Here is a 19,430-nt window from a genome sequence, read left to right on the forward strand (position 1 = left end):
ACACACAAACACGCTTCTGTTTCCGGCGGAAGTGCCGCAGACTGACAGTTACCGTCGTTATTTGAACACAACAGACGCGCTAAAAGTAAACAAGAGATAAAATCACACTTGAGTCATTATGAGTGTGTTTAATTAGCGCAGAGAGATGACATGGCTTCAAAATCAGAGCAGCTGCTGATCGTTGTTTCGATTCTGGAAGGTAACAGATTCACTCCTGCCATCAAAACAAACTGAATACAGCGTCATATTAATGATGATTAATGATTTTAAATCATATTAATCACCTGTCTTCTCGAGGCATGACACGCTCATTAATTCTAAAAGGATTTTAATGTCTATTTTGCTGAGAAATATGTCATTAATAAAAGTACAATGGTAATATAATTATTCGGTGCACGTAACATGGTAATACCACAGTATTCTCTATAGTACATTGAAATACCACGTATTAGAACCATAGTATATGAATATGGTAATCATCTGATACCGTGGTATCACTACAGTACATTTTTTGTATTTGTAATATAATGTCTGAATGTGAATTAGTCTCATGTTTGATGAAGTTTCATCATTGATCACTGTGAAGCTGCTGTGAATCAGTCTGTGGAAATAAAGCAGCACGACGGATCTGATCCGTGTTTTCTCTCATCAGGCCGTCAGTTTCCCAGAAGTCCTCGGCTCTCTCTGGTTGTGGAGGCTCGCTTTGACGGAGAGACTTTGGCCACGGATCCGGTGGAACACAAAGAGCAGCCGCAGTTCTGCACTGAGCTGGCCTGGGAGCTCGACCGCAAGACCCTTCACCAGCACAGGTGTGTTCCTGCGCTCTGACCCGCTCATGATCAGCGTCCGTCCCTCCGTCACTCAGTGTCTGTGCTCTTCCTTCACACAGGCTCCAGAGGACACCCATCAAATTACAGTGTTTCGCCGTCGACTCCGGCACGTCTGTGAGAGAGAGTGTGGGATACATCGTCCTCGACCTGAGATCAGTGCAGGAGATCAAGCAGGTCAGATCGTCTCCCTGCGGATATAAACGTCCTGCTGCTCTATAAAGTCTCTTCTGCTCACCAATGCTGTGTTTATTTAATCAAAAATACAGTAAAAACAGTGAAATATTATTCCAATGTAAATCAGCTGTTTTCTATGTGAATATATAGTAAAGTGTAATTTATTCCTGTGATCAAAGCTGAATTTTCAGCATCATTACTCCAGTCTTCAGTGTCACATGATCCTTCAGAAATCATTCTAATATGATGATTTGATGCTCAAGAAACATTTCTGATTATTATCAATGTTGAAAACAGTTCATATTTGTGTGGAAACTGTGATACATTTTATTTTTCAGGATTCTTTGATGAATAGAAAGTTCAAAAGAACAGCATTTATTTGAATTAGAATCTTTTGTAACATTATAAATGTCTTCTGCGTCCTTGATGAATAAAAATATTAATGTTCTTAACCTCAGACTTTTGAATGGTAGTGTATCCTCCTGGTTTCTACAAAAATATTAAGCAATAAACTTGAATAATAATCATAAATGTTTCTTGATCATCAAATCATCATATTAGAATGATTTCTGAAGGATCATGTGACACTGAAGACTGGAGTAATGATGCTGAAAATTCAGCTTTGATCACAGGAATAAATTACACTTTACTATATATTCACATAGAAAACAGCTGTTTTACATTGGAATAATATTTCACTGTTTTTACTGTATTTTTGATCAAATAAATGAGCAGAAGAGACTCTTTCAGAAACTTTAACAAATCTTAATTATTACAGTCCTTTGAACGCTAGTGAACGTGTCACAATTATTTTTTAAGCCACAATTAAGTCAGAATTTTAGCTTTAAGAATTTGAACTTTTTAATGTCATAATTATGACTTTGTCATAATTTTGACTTTTTATGTCATAATTTAGACTGTCATATTTTTGACGTTTTATTTAATAATTGACTTTTTAACTCGGAATTTTAACTTTAAGAATTTTAACCTTTTAATGTCATAATTTCGACTTAGTATGTCACATTTTTGACTTTTTATGCCACTATTCTGACTTTTTCTGTCATAATTTTGACTTTGTAAGAATTTCAAACTTTTATGTCATATTTTTGACTTAGTATGTCATATTTTTGTAATAATTATGATTTTTTTAAGATAGAATTTTAATTTTGTAATAATAATGACTTTTAAGTCAATCAATATACACTACCGGTCAAAAGTTTGGAAACATTACTATATTTAATGTTTTTGAACGAAGTCTCTTATGCTCATTAAGGCTGCATTTATTTCATAATAAATACAGAAAAAACAATAATATTGTGAAATATTATTACAATTTAAAATTATGGTTTTCTATTTTAATATACTTTAAAATATAATTTATTCCTGTGATCAAAGCTGAATTTTCAGCATCATTACTCCAGTCTTCAGTGTCACATGATCCTTCAGAAATCATTCTGATATGATGATTTGATACTCAGTTATTATCAATGTTGGAAACAGTTGTGTTGATTAATATTTTTTTGGAACCTGTGATACTTTTTTCAGGATTCATTGATGAATAAAAGGTTAAAAAGAACAGCATTTATTCAAAATATAAATCTTTTCTAACAATATAAATCTTTACCATCACTTTTTATCAATTTAACACATCCGTGCTGAATAAAAGTATTAATTTCTTTCAAAAAAAAAGAAAGAAAAAAAATTATCGACCCCAAACTTCTGAACCGTAGTGTATATTGTTACAAAAGATTTCTATTTTAAATAAATGCTGATATTTTTTAACTTTTTATTCATCAATAAATCCTGAAAAAGTATCACAGGTTATAAAATAATATTAAGAAGCACAACTGTTTCCAACATTGATAATAAATCATCATATCACAATGATTTCTGAAGGATCATGTGACACTGAAGACTGATGCTGACAATTCAGCTTTGATCACTGGATATAAATTATATTTTTAAATACATTAAAATAGAAAACCATCATTTTAAATTGTAATAATATTTCACAATATTATTGTTTTTTGTGTATTTATTATGAAATAAATGCAGCCTTAATGAGCATAAGAGACTTCGTTCAAAAGCATTAAAAATAGTAATGTTTCCAAACTTTTGACTGGTAGTGTACGTGTCACTCAAGGTTTTAGTTTACTCTTTGACGACACCACCTGACTGTATTTCTGAATCTTGATTGTGTTCTTCAGGCTCCTAAATGGCATCCTCTGCTCAGCAGCAAGTACACGAAGCTCAAACCTGCCCTGCTGATCAGTATGATCTTAGAGAACGACACCAAACAAACCGCTGAGCCCTTCAGAGCAAAGAAAGCTCCACCGAGAGCAGGTACACTGACTGCACATGAACGCTTGGTTTGTGTTTGTGTCCTTCTTTCCCTCCCGTTTTCCTCTTCTTCTCTGCTTCTGTTGATGGGCTGCAAAGCTTCATGTCCTACATACGTGTTTGTTTCTCCACACTGTGTCTCAGGTTCAGTTCGTCATTGTTCAAATCAACATGAAATTAAAATGTACAAAGAATAAAATGATTGTTTTTCACCAAAATGTAATAACTGTCTCCTCCACTAAAACAAACTAATGTGATGAAACTTGACCATGTTGTGAGTGTCGTTCATGCTGACTTTAATGAGCGTTTTGTTGATGATGTCAGGTTCTCCAGCGCTGGTTCCTCTGGAAGCTGCTAAACTCAGAGCGGTTCTGAACGAGGAAGAAGGTTTTCATCAGATCGGACCTGAAGATCTCTGTACGGACATATTTGTGCTGTCCGTAACGGTTGCGTTTGCTACTAAACTGGAGCAGGTACGTGAATCTCATTACTATATCTGCTTTTGTCCATGTTCATCTGTCTTTAGTGTTGCTGTTTGAGCATGAAAAAGCTCTGCAAAGTTCCAAAGCACCAAGTTATTCTCTATATCAGTGTCCCTGTTTTTGAAATAATGAACATTCAAGCAGGAAAACCTGTTCTAGTAGAGCCTAAAAACACAAAATGGCCTCTTTTAACAAAATGACATCATGACACATTTTCTGCTCTTCAGTTGATCTCCAGCTCGACTAAGCTGTCCAGTGAGGGCTCCGAGTTCTTCTTCTATTACACTCTGCTGGGGAACGACGTCACCAGCGAACCTTTCCAGAACCTCATCAGTCCAAACTTTGAGCCAGAGCGGGCGTCCGTCCGCATTCGCAGCAGTGACCGAGTCCTGCGCCTCTTTCTCAGCCAGCAGCCCTGTCTCCAGGTGAAATGATCAGTGACAGACCTGTGTGATTAATCACATGATATCTGTATCTTTAGTAATGGTGATGAATGTACAGGATGTGATGTCGCATGTTTTGTGCACAGATCCATCTCTGCTGTGGAAACCAGTCTCTCGGCAGCACCGACGTCAGTCTGGCTGGTTTAATAAAGAGCAGCGCTGATCTGACCAAACATTCTGCCACTATAGAGGGCGCTTTCATCCTGCAGCCCCCGAACCGGGTTAAACCCAACTTGCAGTCTGTCCCGCCGGACCTCCAGCCGACTGTGGGCATATCTGTGACATTGAGAGCTGAAGATATCAGTAATCAGGTGTGATCATACGGGACGCATCATATGCAGGGTTTTTATAGTTAAATAAAACTAAAAATATATATTTTTAATCTTTCAGTGTTTTAACAGATCTTTTTATAAACAGTTAGATGTTGAAAACGGGCCTAAAACTCCAGTGAAGAAAGGCCCTGTTCCAGCCGGCCGTCATGAGGAGCACAGAGTCCCGATGAGCCCGTCACCTGCCAGGAAATCACCGGACCGCCCTGTCTCATCTCCAGCTGCTTCTCCTGAGCACCAGCACTCTGAGAGCGAGGCCGAGAGTCTGTCCAGTGACGTCAGACAGGCTCCGCCCACTACACATGACCGACAGGCTCCGTCCACCGCACTTGACAGACAGGCCCCACCCACAGCGCATGGCAAGTGTTCACACACATGCAGAAGAACTTCATTTTTTGAAAATAAAATAAAACATAAAAAAGGTAATTGCAACTTTTTATCTCACAATTCTGACATTTTTTTCAGAATTGAGACTCAATTGCGGGTTATAAAGACAGAAGACAGAATTGGGTGATAAAAACTTATAATTGCAACATGTTATAGTGTGGAATTGTGAGGGGAAAAAAGACTGACATTTTTTTCTCAGAATTGTGCAGGTTATATCTCACAATTCTGACTTTATAACTCAAATTACATGTCATGCTAAATTAGAATTGCAAGATGTAAACTCAATTCTGAGAAAAACCTCGCAATTGCGAGAAAAAAGCAATTCTGACTTTATAACTCGCAGTTCCGACTTTATGTCCCGCAGTTCCGACTTTATGTCCCGCAGTTCCGACTTTATAACTTGCAGTTCCGACTTTATAACTTGCAGTTCTGACTTTATAACTTGTTGTTCCGACTTTGTCCCGCAGTTCCCACTTTATATATTTAGCAGTTCCGACTTTATGTCCCACAGTTCCGACTTTATGTCCCGCAGTTCCCACTTTATAACTTGCAGTTCCGACTTTATGTCCCACAGTTCCGACTTTATGTCCCGCAGTTCCCACTTTATAACTTGCAGTTCCGACTTTATGTCCCGCAGTTCCGACTCTATGTCCTACAGTTCCGACTTTATAACTTGCAGTTCCAACTTTGTCCCTCAGTTCCGACTATAACTCAGAGCTCCGACTTTATGTCCCGCAGTTCCGACTTTATAGCTTGCAGTTCCAACTTTATATCACGCAATTCCGACTTTTTCACTTTGTCACGCAATTCCGACTTTATATGTGTTGAAGTATCAATAACTGTTTGGTTCTTTCAGATGTTCCTGTTGCTCCAGATGAAGCTGATGCCGCAGATTCGTCTGTGTCAGTTTCTGCTCCAAAGATCTCCATCCCTGCCTCCGCGCACCACTACTGCTTCTCTCTGGACCTGCGCAGCGTCCGGGATCTCAGGACCAGCTTCCCCGTCAACTGCATCCTCAGGTGACTCAGGACACGTGAACGAACTCTCCTGAAGCGTTCCTACTCATATCATAACACGGTTTCTTCTGGTTGCAGATACGCTTACCAGTTCTTCGGCAGTGCGGCTCCCATCATGACGAGTCCAGCGGTGGAGGTGAAGAAGAACACGGAGGTGTTTCTGCCGCAGTCGTACTGCGCCTTTGATTTCGCTGCTCTGCCCAATCAGCTTCAGGACACTTTCCTCAGGTGAGATCAGAGTCATTCATTAACCCTATAAACCTACGGAGTAATATTTGATGCTCAAATTTCTAAGGCCTCTAAATGATCAGCATGATTTAATAAAGCTGTTGTTGTTGTGTGTTCAGGGTTCCTCTGCTGGTGGAGATGTGGCACAGAGAGCCGAACTCTCCAGATGCTCTGCTGGGTTCTGTCAGTATTCAGCTGTCCCGCCTCCTCAGCTCAGAGAAAACACGCTTCCTCGACGCGTCCGGCCGGCAGCGCTGGAGACAGAGCTGTTCTGAGAGGATTCCCATCATTAAAGCAGACGGGTTTGTGTTGGGCTCAATCTCAGGCCCTGTTCTCAATCGTGCACTTGATGTGGAGTGAATGAAGGGTTCTTTACAGTCGCCTGCAGACATACTTTACTACATCACTAGGCCGTAAATAATACAGTTTCAGTTGTTGGAACATATTCTGCAGCACACAGATCTCGCCTCTAGATGGCGGCCTCTAAACACACAGTGACTGACTGCTGGTGCATTTCTCTTAAAGGGACAGTCACCCAAAAATGAACATTCTGTCATCATTCTTTCTTTTTCACAGCACAAAAGAAGATATTTTGTACAATGTTGGGAAACAAACAACATTAGACCCCATTAACTTCCATTGTATGGACAAAAAAACAAAAAAAAAAGGCGTTCTTCTAAATATCATCTTTTGTGTTGAGCAGAAAGAAAGTGACATGAGGGCGAGTAAATGATCATCTTCTGTGTCTGTAGGTCTGAGAAGTTGGCTGAACTCTGTTATGTGAGCGTTCTTGAAGATCTGGGTTTTGTGAAAGCTCAAGAAATCCTCGTCTCTGAATCCTCACAGGTGCTCGACTTATTTACACATCTGTGTCATGAAGATGTTTCTGTACTGGGGTATCTGTGAATGAACGGTAGGATTATGGGTAATGTTTGTTTGCAGGCAGCAGTGGCTCCTCCTCAGGGTCACGGTGGGTCAGAGACGCTCACCCGACCTCGGGAGACCCTGGAGTACAAGGCAGCGCTGGAGCTGGAAATGTGGAAGGAGATGCAGGAAGATCTGTTCGATGATCAGGTAGCAGTTCAGTTCATCAGTCACCTGTCTTTAATCAGTGCTCATTTCATATGCAGAGTTACTCATTGAATATGCAAAGAGTTTAACCAATCATCACCACTTCAGGGAACCAATAAAATGCTAGATATGTTTGAGTTATTGTTTTGTCCTTGTGTGTTTGTTTGGTCCTCAGCTGAAGCAGAAGGAGTTGAGTCACATGCAGGCGCTGGCGGAGGAGTGGAGGAGGAGAGATCAGCAGCGGGAGGCGCTCATCAAGAAGAAGGTCCGGACACAGCAACTAAAACTCACTGCATTAAGGGTTAAATCACCGCAGTGGAACACAGAAGGAACGTTCAGGCTGTTTAGTCTCAAATTTGTCTCTGTTCCTCAAACAATTAGTCGTTTGAACTATTGTTATGATGCTTTATGGTGTTTTTATGTGCTTTCTGGAGCTCGACAGCCTCTGATCTCTGTCTGCTGGCATTTGTATGTAAAAGAGCAGCGTGAACATTCTGATAAACATCTCATGTGATATACAGTCATACAGGACTGGAATTAGTGGTTGACTCATACTGATTTTTTGCAAGTGTAGCCGATTTATATTAAACATTGTATTTATTTAGATCTCACAGCTGGATTCACCAAGGTTTGTGAAATTAAATGTTTAATTATACAGAATATTTTAAATAAAAATGCGTACTTTGCTGGATGCTGACGATAGATGAGAAAGAATTACAGAGTTTCTATTACTAATAATAGAAATGCAAACGCTATAATACTTTTTTGTACACTGTTTACTTTGTTTAACAGTTATTAGACAGAACTGTTAAACATTTATGGAAGCTTGTTTCTGTCATGAAATAAAAAAAGGTAATTGCGACTTTAAAATTGTTCGAGAAAGTTCTGACTTTTTTTCTCGCAATTGCAAGTTTATACCTCACAATTGTGAGAAAAAAGTCAGAATTGTGGATATAAACTCGGAAATTGTGAGGAAAAAAGTCTGAATTGTGAATATAAATGCGAAATTGTGAGGGGAAAAAAGTCAGAATTGTGGATATAAACTCGAAATTGTGAGGAAAAAGGTCTGAATTGTGGATATAAACTCAACTGCGAGGAAAAAAGTCTGAATTGTGGATATAAACTCAATTGTGAGGAAAAAAGTCTGAATTGTGGATATAAACTCGGAAATTGTGAGGAAAAAAGTGAATTGTGGATATAAACTCAATTGCGAGGAAAAAAGTGAATTGTGGATATAAACTAGAAATTGTGAGGGAAAAAAAAGTCAGAATTGTGAATATGAACTCGAAATTGTGAGGGAAAAAAAAGTCAGAATTGTGAATATGAACTCGAAATTGTGAGGGAAAAAAAAGTCAGAATTGTGGATATGAACTCGAAATTGTGAGAAAAATAATCAGAATAGTGAGATAAAAGGTTGCAATTACCTTTTTTTATGTTTTTTTATTTTGTGGTGGAAACAAGCTTCTTTTAAACAGAGGTAGTAAACAAACAAAGATGGCGAATGTGAGCTCAGGCGCTGACAAAATAAAAATCCTGCTTCCAATGGCAATAATTAGAAAAAAATGCTAAATATTGGCCTTGGTGATATAGGACCACTAACTGGAAAAACATGACAGTGAGCAAGTAATGACATGATTTTAATTTTTAGGGAATCTGTAGTAGTTTCGTCACACTGAGGTTTATGAGACGTTGTTTTTCAGGAAATGGAGTACGGTCTTCTGGAGGAGCAGCTGCAGAAGACTCTGTCTGATCTGGAGAAGAGAGAGAAAGCTCTGGCTCACGCTGAGACGGAGGTGAGGCGTCGCTGCCGTGTTTCACGCTGAGCTTCAGATAACGTGATGTCTGACTGTGATTGTGCCGCGGCTTGTTTAGACGCAGAGACTGCAGCGAGAGATGCGCGCCGAACACGAGTTCAGCATGCGGGAGCTGCAGGACAGCGGCCGGCGTCTGCGCGAGGACTGCGCCCACCAGGTGGAGCTGGAGAGGTCGAAGGTCAGGCAGCTCGAGGATCTACTGGCCCGGCAGCGACAGCAGGTAAACACAGCAAACACGACCTGTGAGGTTGATCTCTGCCCTTCTAAAAGCGTGAGCTGGGAGGGGCCTGTTGACCCTGGGATCATGAGGTCATGAGGTCACGCCCCCAGCTGATGTCAGTACTCTCTAATCCACCCATTCTTAAGTGAAGAGGTTTTCCTCTAATCCAGTGTAGAGGTGTGCTGAGTAATTGTTGATCTTTATATTCTCTCAATAAATAAAGAAGTTAATATTAAGTGACATTAAGTGACATAAATGCCACTTCAGATGAAGCTTCTGCAAAGATGAATTTTGTTGATACTGATTTCATTTGATGGGGAACTATTGTTTATTATTGAATTTGATTAAATGTAAGAATTTGATAATACAAATATTTAATTAGGTTAAAAAATGGCTTTATGAAGGTAAAAATGCCCACAAAAGGTAAAAGTCATATTAGAAAAGATCATTTCTGTCTCTGCTGTGAACTGACCATCACACAGAATATGAAGGATATCAAAACTTCAGGAGTCAGCACAATAAACACACTCAGGAAAATATCATCTAATTATACTTATCGAGAAAATTAGGGATGCACAGTATATCGGCCACCATATCGGTATCGGCCGATATATGTTCATTTTTAATGTTATCGTTATCGGCCCGATAACAAAATTTGGCCGATATTTTAAAGCAATAAATAATGGATTATTTCCTCCAGCTGAGACACTTCAGATTCACACTGTTCACCATGATGGTTTTGAATTGCTTGAAATATGATTGAAATCACTTCAAAAAGTACAACATGTGTATAAGCTGCATAACATTATAATGAGAACATCATAATTGTGTGTTTAGGACATGGCTTTTAATGGTTAGATTTTTGTCTTTGTAATCAGTCTCTCAAAAATTATATATAGATTTAGATTTATCGGTTATCGATATCGGTTAATATCGGTTAAGCTCAGAATCGATTAGAAGTTTTCAGAATCGTTGAAGAGAGACTCATGATGCATCAGAGAATCTATTTTGTTCTCCAGTCCCTCATCTGAAAGTGTCTGGGTTACTGAAGTAAAGCCAGTAATATTGTGCTGGTCATGTGACTCAATGTGGCGGCCACCATAAGAGCTTTTTCTACAACCACTAAGTACTCCAAGTCTCGTGGATGTCTTGTTTTAAACATGTTTGTCAAAAGTACTATTCTTGGTGTAAATGACTTTTATCAGTTCTTTGAAGCGTCAATGAGTGTTGAATTAATTCAATTCAAGTTTATTTGTATAGTGTTTTTTCACAGTATGAATTGTTTCAAGGCAGCGATTACAACTTGTGCTCATAATGATTACAATATAAGGATAATATAAATAGGGCCCTGTGAAACGCGTTTTATTTTTTGTCCAAATTTCGTTTTTTTCCGTTTAAATTTTTCTGGATTCTGTCTTTTTGGACTCTATTTGAATGGTTAAATTACATTTTAGTAATCAAAAAGCATGTCTAATTAATTGACATCATGAAACTCATACAATTTAACAATTTATTAAAAGTTTAACAAAAATTACCTTTTTTGGGACCCTTTGAAATACATTTTGTATTTTTCTCAAATTCCATTTTATTTATTTATTTTTACCAAATTCTGTTTACTGGATTCCATTTTAATGGTTTAATTAAATTTTAATAGTCAAAAAGCATGTCTAATTAATTTAATTGATAAAAACAACAAAATGTATTAATTATTTAAAAAAAAAAAAAAAGAATTCTATGAAATGTTTTGTTTTCTTCAGAAATCCTGTGTTGTGTATTTTAATTTTTCTGGCAATCAAATGAAGACATAAGATATTATTTTAATCGATCTTTTAATCATGGGACATTAAACACTTTTTTTTTAATCAAACAAAGTGCTGCAAAACAGAGTACTATTAAAATTAAAACATGGAAGAATTGTGATTTATTCCTTAAAAATAAAGTTTTAATAATAATTTATTATTATTAGTGTTAGTATTATTATAACATTGAGACGTAGCTATACTCTACTGTACAACAGTAATATATTTGTCACAATTTCTTCAAGTTAAACCGAACTTTTATTTTGACGGGTTGCCGTGAAGACTTTCCAGTTTCAGTGTTTTTATGATGCAATGATCCTTTTTCTCAAATGGAACGGTAAAATGCTGATAAAGAGCGGCTCTGGAGATGAAGTTCATACATTCAGGTCCTCATATAGTGAGGCGACAGAGAGTGAAACAGAGCGAACGTCACGTGTGTTTTATTGTGTGTGAGGTAAAAGAAACCGCGTGTCTGCGCCATTCATTCACACAGAACATGCAGGACTCATATTTAAATAGTCTTTTTGCATTTTAATATTCACAGACAGTAGTCTATATCACGATTTGATTTAAGACCTACTTTTTATTTTTTCATCTCAAATTTGACAAATTCCGTGACATTCCGCGTTCTACTGTAAATTTATGACTGAATTCCGTGATTCTGTGCATTTTCTGCATTGCGGAAATCATAAGGCCCTATATTACAGGATAATATTTCATCCAAAGTTGCTGTCATCTAAAATCTGCGCAAGTGTCGGCGTCGCCTGAAAACATCGCAAAGTCTGGATTTTATCTGTTTTTTCTCTGTCATTTGTTTTTGAAGACGCACTTTCATATGCTGCCATAAGGGTCAGAAATTAGTGGGGGCTTGAAGTAAAAATACCCCACAAATTCAAGATAAGTGTCAAAAAACACCCCTGCACAATTAAAACTAAATCTATCAATGTCACGATTAAAATGAATGAAAAGTCTCGACTGCAGCATCACATTTAGATCATCATCAGATTCTGCAGCGGTTTGTTGAATTATCTGTTTGGTTTTTTTGAAGACGCACTTTCATATGTTTGTTTTACGAGGTGATCGTAATTGTTTGTTATTGCCATCTTTCTGCATTTCAGACATCTAGAATCATGTTCCCAGAAGTTCTCGTTATCACTGACGTAATTAATCACCAAACATAAAGTGGAGTTTTCTGCAGTGAGATCCTGCGTCTGTTTCCTGTTGAATCTGTCGGTGAAATAGAGCGTCTCACCGTCTTCAGCTCTTTCCTCAGACAGCCCACCTACTGAAATACTTCAGCCTGCCGACTCATTTTTTCCCAGAAAACATCTGGCCCGGCACAGCGCTAACAAATCAAGCAAAGTAGGTTTCTGACATGCGAAAAGAGAAGAGCCCGTGATGAGAGCTCTTTGGCCACGCAGCGCATATATCGTCTTCCCTCTGGTGTCAGTAACGTGTAAACATACATTTGTCCCGCGTCGACACACTCTAACCGGTTTATCCAGGCAGAATCCTCCCCCTTCTTCTTCTCTTCTTCTGGACACAATCTCCTCGTTTGCGAATACCAAACATGGTGTGTCAGATTTCGCCGGCATCTGCTTTCTGTCAGCGAGAGAAGCGGGCGAATGGAGAGCGCTTGTAAGGTTTTAGTTGGACTGGACGCTGTCTAACACCCTTGAAGTGTTTCAGCGGTAGCCGCTCGCGAGCTGATGGATGTGCTGCTCGACACACAGACGTGTTGAACACACACACCCCTGAACGCTTCTCTCAGTTAAACTGTCGGTTCACCTCGGACATCATTCACAGGCTCAGTTCGTCTCACTCAGCTGGTTTTTCTTCTGTATTCTCACTATATCAGACGATATGAGCCATAAAAGCACAAATATGAAACAAAACATACTTTTTTATGTCTAGAGGTTAAAAAACTGATTTTTCAGACTTTTTTGTCATATGTCAGGCTTTACAGGTTTACTTAGGTGATAATTTCTCATGCACATTTTTTCCATTTGTCTTTTGCTCAATCAATCATCACTCTGTTTTCACTCTTAAAGATGCAAGAGGCTGAGAATAAACACAAGCAGCTGGAGAAGGAGTTTCAGCAGTACCGGGATCAGCAGAGCGTTCGGCCGGAGATCCGTCTGCAGTCAGAGATCAACCTGCTGACCCTCGAGAAGGTCAGAGACACTAAACTTATTAAAGCACCATAATGTATATGTTTACGTATACATACACATATACAATCATGGAATCGTGCATGTTTTTATTGTCAAGGTGGAACTGGAGCGGAAACTGGAATCGGCGACTAAATCTAAACTGCATTACAAGCAGCAGTGGGGACGAGCGCTGAAGGAGCTGGCCAGATTCAAACAGGTGAGACATGTTAACTGTCCAAACAGACTCGGACACTGAGCGATGGTGACGTTCAGTGGTTCATGTACATCACTAGAGAGTGTGTTACTCTAGTAGTTTTGACCCGACTGTAAATGATGCATGAAAGCTTTCAGACGTTGTTCTGTAGTTTTAACCTCTCAGACAGGATCACATTATTTTGTGCATAATTATGAAAATTAATCGAACTGGGTCAATCTCATGAAAACGTGTCCCCATATCTCACACCCAAAAATATATTTTGCATGAAGAAAATTAAGCCTGTTTTAAAGACCATTGTTTATTTATTTTATTTTTTTCCCATTGTGATATTATGTTAATGACAATTAATGACATTTACTTCAGATTCTCATGACAGTAATACATCTTGATGATTTTACTTGGAATTGGCTTGTAATTCTCATTATGCAGTTTTTCTTTTTTGTTACTTAATTCAAGTTATACTAAAAATATGTTAAAAATATAAAAAATATATATTATAAATGTATAATAAAAATACTGTAATAAAAATATTATAAATGTATATAAACATTTTTACTTCATTCAAGTTAAATGCTTAAAATAATTTTACAAATATTATAAATTTAAAATAAAAATGACTGTATTCAAGTTATACTAAAATACTTACAATATTTTTAAACATATAAATATATATAAAACACTATATTCAAGTTATTCTAAAAATACTTTATAATTTTATAAATATATATTTTTACTACATTTAAGTTATACTAAAAATACTTATTAAAATACTTAAAATTATTTTAAAAAATATTATAAATGTAAAATATAAAATTACTGTGTTCAAGTTATACTAAAACTAAAATATTTTTAAACATTATATATATATATATATATATATATACATATATTTCAAGTTATTCTAAAAATACTTAAAATATTTTAAAATATAAATATATAATTTTTTACTACATTCAAGTTATACTCAAATAAATCATTTTTTAAATATTATAAATGTAAAATAAAAAATACTGTTCAAGTTATACTACAAATACTTAAAATATTTCTAAACATTATAAATATATATAAAAATACTAAAAATAAATATATATAAAAAATATAATAAATGTATATAGACATTTTTACTGTATTTAAATTAAATACTTGAAAATAGTTTTACAAAAATTATAAATGTAAAATAAAAAATTACTGTAGTCAAGTTATACTAAAAATAAAATATTTTTAACCATTATAAATACATATAAAAATAGAAAGTTATTCTAAAAATACTTTTAAAATATTTTAAAAATAGTATACATAATTTCTTACTACATTCAAGTTATACTAAACATACTTATAAACTTATAAACGTTTTTTTGTACTGTATTCAAGTTATACTAAAATATATATACTTAAAATATTACAATGTTATACTTAAAAAATAATAAAAGTATTTAAAAAAAATTATATATTTCAATAAAATTATAAAAAATTATAAAATTAAAATTTAAATCAGTATGAAGTCAGTACAACAAACACTGTAATAGAGCATTAATTCTTTAGCATTTAAATATATCTTTGTCCCATTAATGAGACAGTCATGAGGAATTCGGTGTAAATGTGCTTCAGTGTCATGAAAATAATGTTACAATGTAAAAAATCTTAATGGCTCTAAAAATAGTGGAGTTTGTGCTCTGGATCCAGTCAGACCGCAGGGTCTCGAACGCGTTCAGAAGACTAATGGACTGGTTTACTGCACTAAAGCAGACGTGAATGTGAGTTCTCATGGAAAAAAAACATTGAGAAACGGTGAGCTGTCACGAGCCGCAGTGAAACATCGGGCCGCGTCTCCAGTGAACCCTGTACGGGACCAATACAGTATAAACAGAGGCGCCGCACGGAGCTTATCGGCCTGCTAATAACTGTTACAGACACAAACCAGCTGGAGCGTCTGAAGCCTCGCTTTTTTCCTCTTCTTTCTTTTCAAGTGCCAGATATATATAAAGAAAACATCTGATGATTCATGGCGCTCTGAGGCCTTCATAACTTAATATGATATTGAACTATAAATCAGGCCTGTATTATGTTCAACATTAAACATCTGAATATCAAGTTGGCTTGTTGGAAGATCGATGGGTGAATTTAAGTGCATCGTTTTTCACTGAAATAATTCCCATGTAACTCAGTCGTAGAAACACTACATGTATGTTCGGGATCTTTTATGAGACGACAGAGAGCACAGATTTTCATTAGAAATGTACGTAAAGATCTGCAGCGATATAATCTGTCAGCTCTGTTTGGGTTTTTGGGGAAATTTCATCAGTGAAGCGGCCCAAATGTTCCCCGTCAGGGCGACTCTCTCCAGAAAACTGCTCTTGAGTCGCGTCTGGAGCGTCGAGACGGGTCATTCGCTGGTCACGCGTGTTTACACAAGCCATCTTCAGCCATTATTACAGCTGACGCTCAGCGCCACACACTTCGACAGAAACTCTGGGAACGCCGTTAACCGCGGGTAGCGAAGGAAACTCCTCAAATCTTCAGGATAATTGTGTGTGTTTTCCTTCAGCAGATTTTTGGCTGTAAGTGAAGGCCACATCTAAGTGTGTTTGTTTTTCTTGCACTTCTGGCTGCAGCGAATGTTTTACTATGTTGTAACGCATCAGGAAAACTGCAAATTGAATGAGATTACCTCAAACACATCATCAATAAAATCAAGCTCATCAGAGTTTTCACAGGCATTTTTATATTGACGCACTGCTGGAAAACTGTTCAACCTACAGATTTCACGTTTCTCATTAAAAGTTTCCCATTAAAATCATTGATCGAAGAGATGTCCTATAAAAATACTCAGTTATTTTAGGAATTAGGGCCCGTTCACACCAAGAACGATAAATACAAAGTTCTGTCATGAAACTCTAGATGCCGCAGGCCTAAAGGTTCATAACTCAACCTGATTACAATCACATCATTCTCTATAGGGCACAGCTGATTGGTTCCTGCTATATCAGTAGCCAATGAGCTCACTGCTCAACCTTCAAATACTCAGCATTTGCTGTAGCAGTTGCAGCGCGCCTCCACCTTCCCCAGCTCCACCTGTATAGATCTGCTGTGGGTAATTCATGTAAGCTATATTGTACAGCAGCAGCATGTCTTGCTCACAGCAGTGTGTCGTGTATGTATTGGCAGTGGCAAGTCCCGTACTTGCTCTGCAGCAGCAGAAATAAGCAGCAAAAGCAGGAATAACCAACAGTAGCAGCAGCAGCAGCAACAGCAATAACCAACAGCAGCAGCAAAAGCAGCAATAACCAACAGCAGCAACGGCAATAATCAGCAGCAGCAGCCAATTAGCAGCAACAAAAGCAGCAATAACCAACAGCAGCAGCAAAAGCAGCAATAACCAACAGCAGCAGCAATAAGCAGCAAAAGCAGGAATAACCAACAGCAGCAGCAAAAGCAGCAATAACCAACAGCAGCAGCAATAAGCAGCAAAAGCAGGAATAACCAACAGCAGCAGCAAAAGCAGCAATAACCAGCAGCAGCAGCAGCAATAACTAACTGCAGCAGCAATAACCAACAGCAGCAGCAATAAGCAGCAAAAGCTGCAATAACCAACAGCAACAGCAAAAGCAGCAATAACCAATGGCAGCAATAACAGCAGCAGCAGCAAAAGCAGGAATAACCAGCAGCAATAACCAACTGCAGCAGCAAAAGCAGCAGTAACCAACAGCAGCAGTGGCAATAATCAGCAGCAGCAGCCAATTAGCAGCAACAAAAGCAGCAATAACGAACAGCAGCGGCAGCAGCAATAATCAGCAGCAATAACCAACAGCAGCAAAAGCAGCAATAATCAACTGCAGCAGCAATAAGCAGCAAAAGCAGCAATAACCAGCAGCAATAAGCAGCAGCAAAAGCAGCGGTTACCAATGGCAGCAGCAATAAGCAGCAAAAGCAGGAATAACCAATAGCAGCAGCAATAACCAACAGCAGCAATAACAGCAGCAGCAGCAGCAATAAGCAGCAATAACCAACAGTAGAAGCAATAAGCAGCAGCAAAAGCAACAATAATGAGCAGCAGCAGCGTATCAGATCTATTCTGCCAAGACCAAACATAGCATTATACCCATTACCATGCCTAACACTTCGAGAGCTGTAATGACAGAACTATAATGATATTGATATATAACGATATTGTTCTGTTTATTATAAACACGTTGCAGTTTTGTCGTCTACCACTTTAAATGCTCGAACTCCTTACAGCAGGATTGATTCTGATTGTCAGTTTTTATTGTTCATCAGCTGGAAAAAGTCGCCCTGAAAATGATTCCAGTGATATTGTCGTTCTCATTGTGCTGTTGTAGACTTTGCTGTTCTTTTAATTAAATTTCTAAAACTTTATCGTTATCGTTCTTAGTGTGAATGAGCCTTTTTTGTCCCTGTGAGTAATAAGATGGTGGTGGTTCTGCTGCTGGAGTATGAAAGCGTCATGGCTCTGTGTGTGTTTGTGTTCAGCGTGAGCAGGAGAACGCCATGACACGCTTGAAGAAGCAGCAGCAGGAACTGGAGCACATGAGGCTTCGCTACCTGGCAGCTGAAGAGAAGGAAGCTGTCAAGAACGAGAAGAATGAGCTTCAGGACATCCGCAATGAGCTGAACAGGTAAAAATCGCTGCACTTGAGCATCTGTTGCTTTCAGTGACTTTTATAAAGTATACGACAATTCACAAGTCAACATGAAAGAAAAGTTGCGCTCGTCTTTTCGTATCTATTGTGCTGTATATCTGAGTGAAACTGCTTCGCAAACAAGAACAAATGTAGGGCGGGGCTTGATTTTGTCTGTGGGGAATTGATTGGATGGTTGTGGTTTGCTATTGGTGGATCTCATGTGAGTGACAGGTTGCCCCGCCCTCATCATCAGAGAAGAGAAGCTGCAAGAGAGAGGAGAAGATATTCTGATTCAAGATTATAGTAACGTGAATTAAAAAAAAATAAAAAGTCAGTTTTGTCTTTTGTTGACTTTAAATCAACTGTATTTAGATCTTTTTAATGCCAGTTTCACATGGAAATACTTCACAATACAGTCATTAATTCTGTCAAATGACTTTAACAGCAGAGAGAGCTGATGTATATCAGCCAGATTGATTAATCGTGTAATTTGGTCCGTTTTTAGATAATCAGATGGTAACTATGTGGCCAGATATGGTATTTCCCTCATAATAGTGTCAATAAATAAAACAGTTTTTCTTGTAGTCTCATAATTTCTGTGTGTCTCTATAAACTATTATATGTAGCCTATAGATATTGACATGAGGCATTTAAATCTGTGATCAGGCTGAAGGAGGAACCGCGGAGCTGGACGGAAGCGGCGCGCGCGTGCGTGAGCGAGAGCGCGGATGAGCATGTGATGCGTCTGCTGGAGGAGAGAGACACGCTGCTGCGCACCGGCGTTTACACGCACGACGACCGCATCATTTCCGAGCTCGACCGGCAGATTCAACAGGCCATGGGCGGCAGGAGCACGTGACTAAAGCCCCTCTGTCTTTTATAACGCATTAATGTTACTAATAAATAATACGCGTCAGTGAAGACTGTTAGAGGAGAGGTTGGTTTTGTTACCTCATACCATTTCACTTTGTCAGAACATATTCCATGACGTTTTGCACAGATTTAATGTAAATGTGTGTGTGAGCTTTCAGCAGGTGGTGCTGTTTCTCAACAAATCATTTTTTAACACTTTAGCGCCTTATCAGGGATTATATGTGACTTTATTTATAGTTTGTCTGTGTGTTTTGTACTAGCTGTGTGAATCTCGGATGAAATAAATATTTTTCTGTTTTCCTATTCTGTCTTCTTTTTGTGTGTGTAAGGTGGTTTAAATATAATTAGATATCATCCTCACAGCAAACAATGATGTTCTTCTCTGTGTTTGTCTTGTTTTCCAGCACAAATATC

The 19,430-nt window shown here is 37.9% G+C and overlaps 1 protein-coding gene across 2 annotated transcripts; it reads left to right on the forward strand.

Moving 5' to 3' along the window:
* On the forward strand, window positions 1–19,319 carry LOC127517799 (centrosomal protein of 120 kDa). 2 transcript variants are annotated; one of them, XM_051903890.1, is made up of 20 exons: window positions 1–199; window positions 653–809; window positions 890–1,004; window positions 3,212–3,347; window positions 3,669–3,817; window positions 4,054–4,251; window positions 4,356–4,580; window positions 4,687–5,020; window positions 5,842–6,004; window positions 6,080–6,229; window positions 6,349–6,531; window positions 6,982–7,075; window positions 7,172–7,303; window positions 7,476–7,565; window positions 9,001–9,093; window positions 9,173–9,334; window positions 13,185–13,307; window positions 13,405–13,503; window positions 17,992–18,137; window positions 18,810–19,319. In XM_051903890.1, the coding sequence occupies exons 1-20, from the start codon at window positions 151–153 to the stop codon at window positions 19,000–19,002; spliced, it is 2,991 nt and encodes a 996-aa protein (XP_051759850.1). In that variant the 5' UTR covers window positions 1–150; the 3' UTR covers window positions 19,003–19,319. The 2 variants fall into 2 exon arrangements, with proteins under 2 accessions (XP_051759850.1, XP_051759851.1); XM_051903891.1 differs by having other exon boundaries at window positions 2–199; window positions 4,687–4,957.
* Window positions 19,320–19,430: the final 111 nt, after the last annotated feature.

Source organism: Ctenopharyngodon idella, chromosome 8 (assembly GCF_019924925.1).
Source record: "Ctenopharyngodon idella isolate HZGC_01 chromosome 8, HZGC01, whole genome shotgun sequence".
Lineage (NCBI taxonomy): Eukaryota > Metazoa > Chordata > Actinopteri > Cypriniformes > Xenocyprididae > Ctenopharyngodon > Ctenopharyngodon idella.

Coding starts and splice junctions, on each gene's coding strand:
- LOC127517799 (XM_051903890.1), top strand. CDS start 151: ATGGCTTCAAAATCAGAGCAGCTGCTGATCGTTGTTTCGATTCTGGAA. Junction 7,076..7,171: donor TCGTCTCTGAATCCTCACAG/GTGCTCGACTTA, acceptor GTTTGTTTGCAG/GCAGCAGTGGCTCCTCCTCA. Junction 13,308..13,404: donor ACCTGCTGACCCTCGAGAAG/GTCAGAGACACT, acceptor TTTATTGTCAAG/GTGGAACTGGAGCGGAAACT.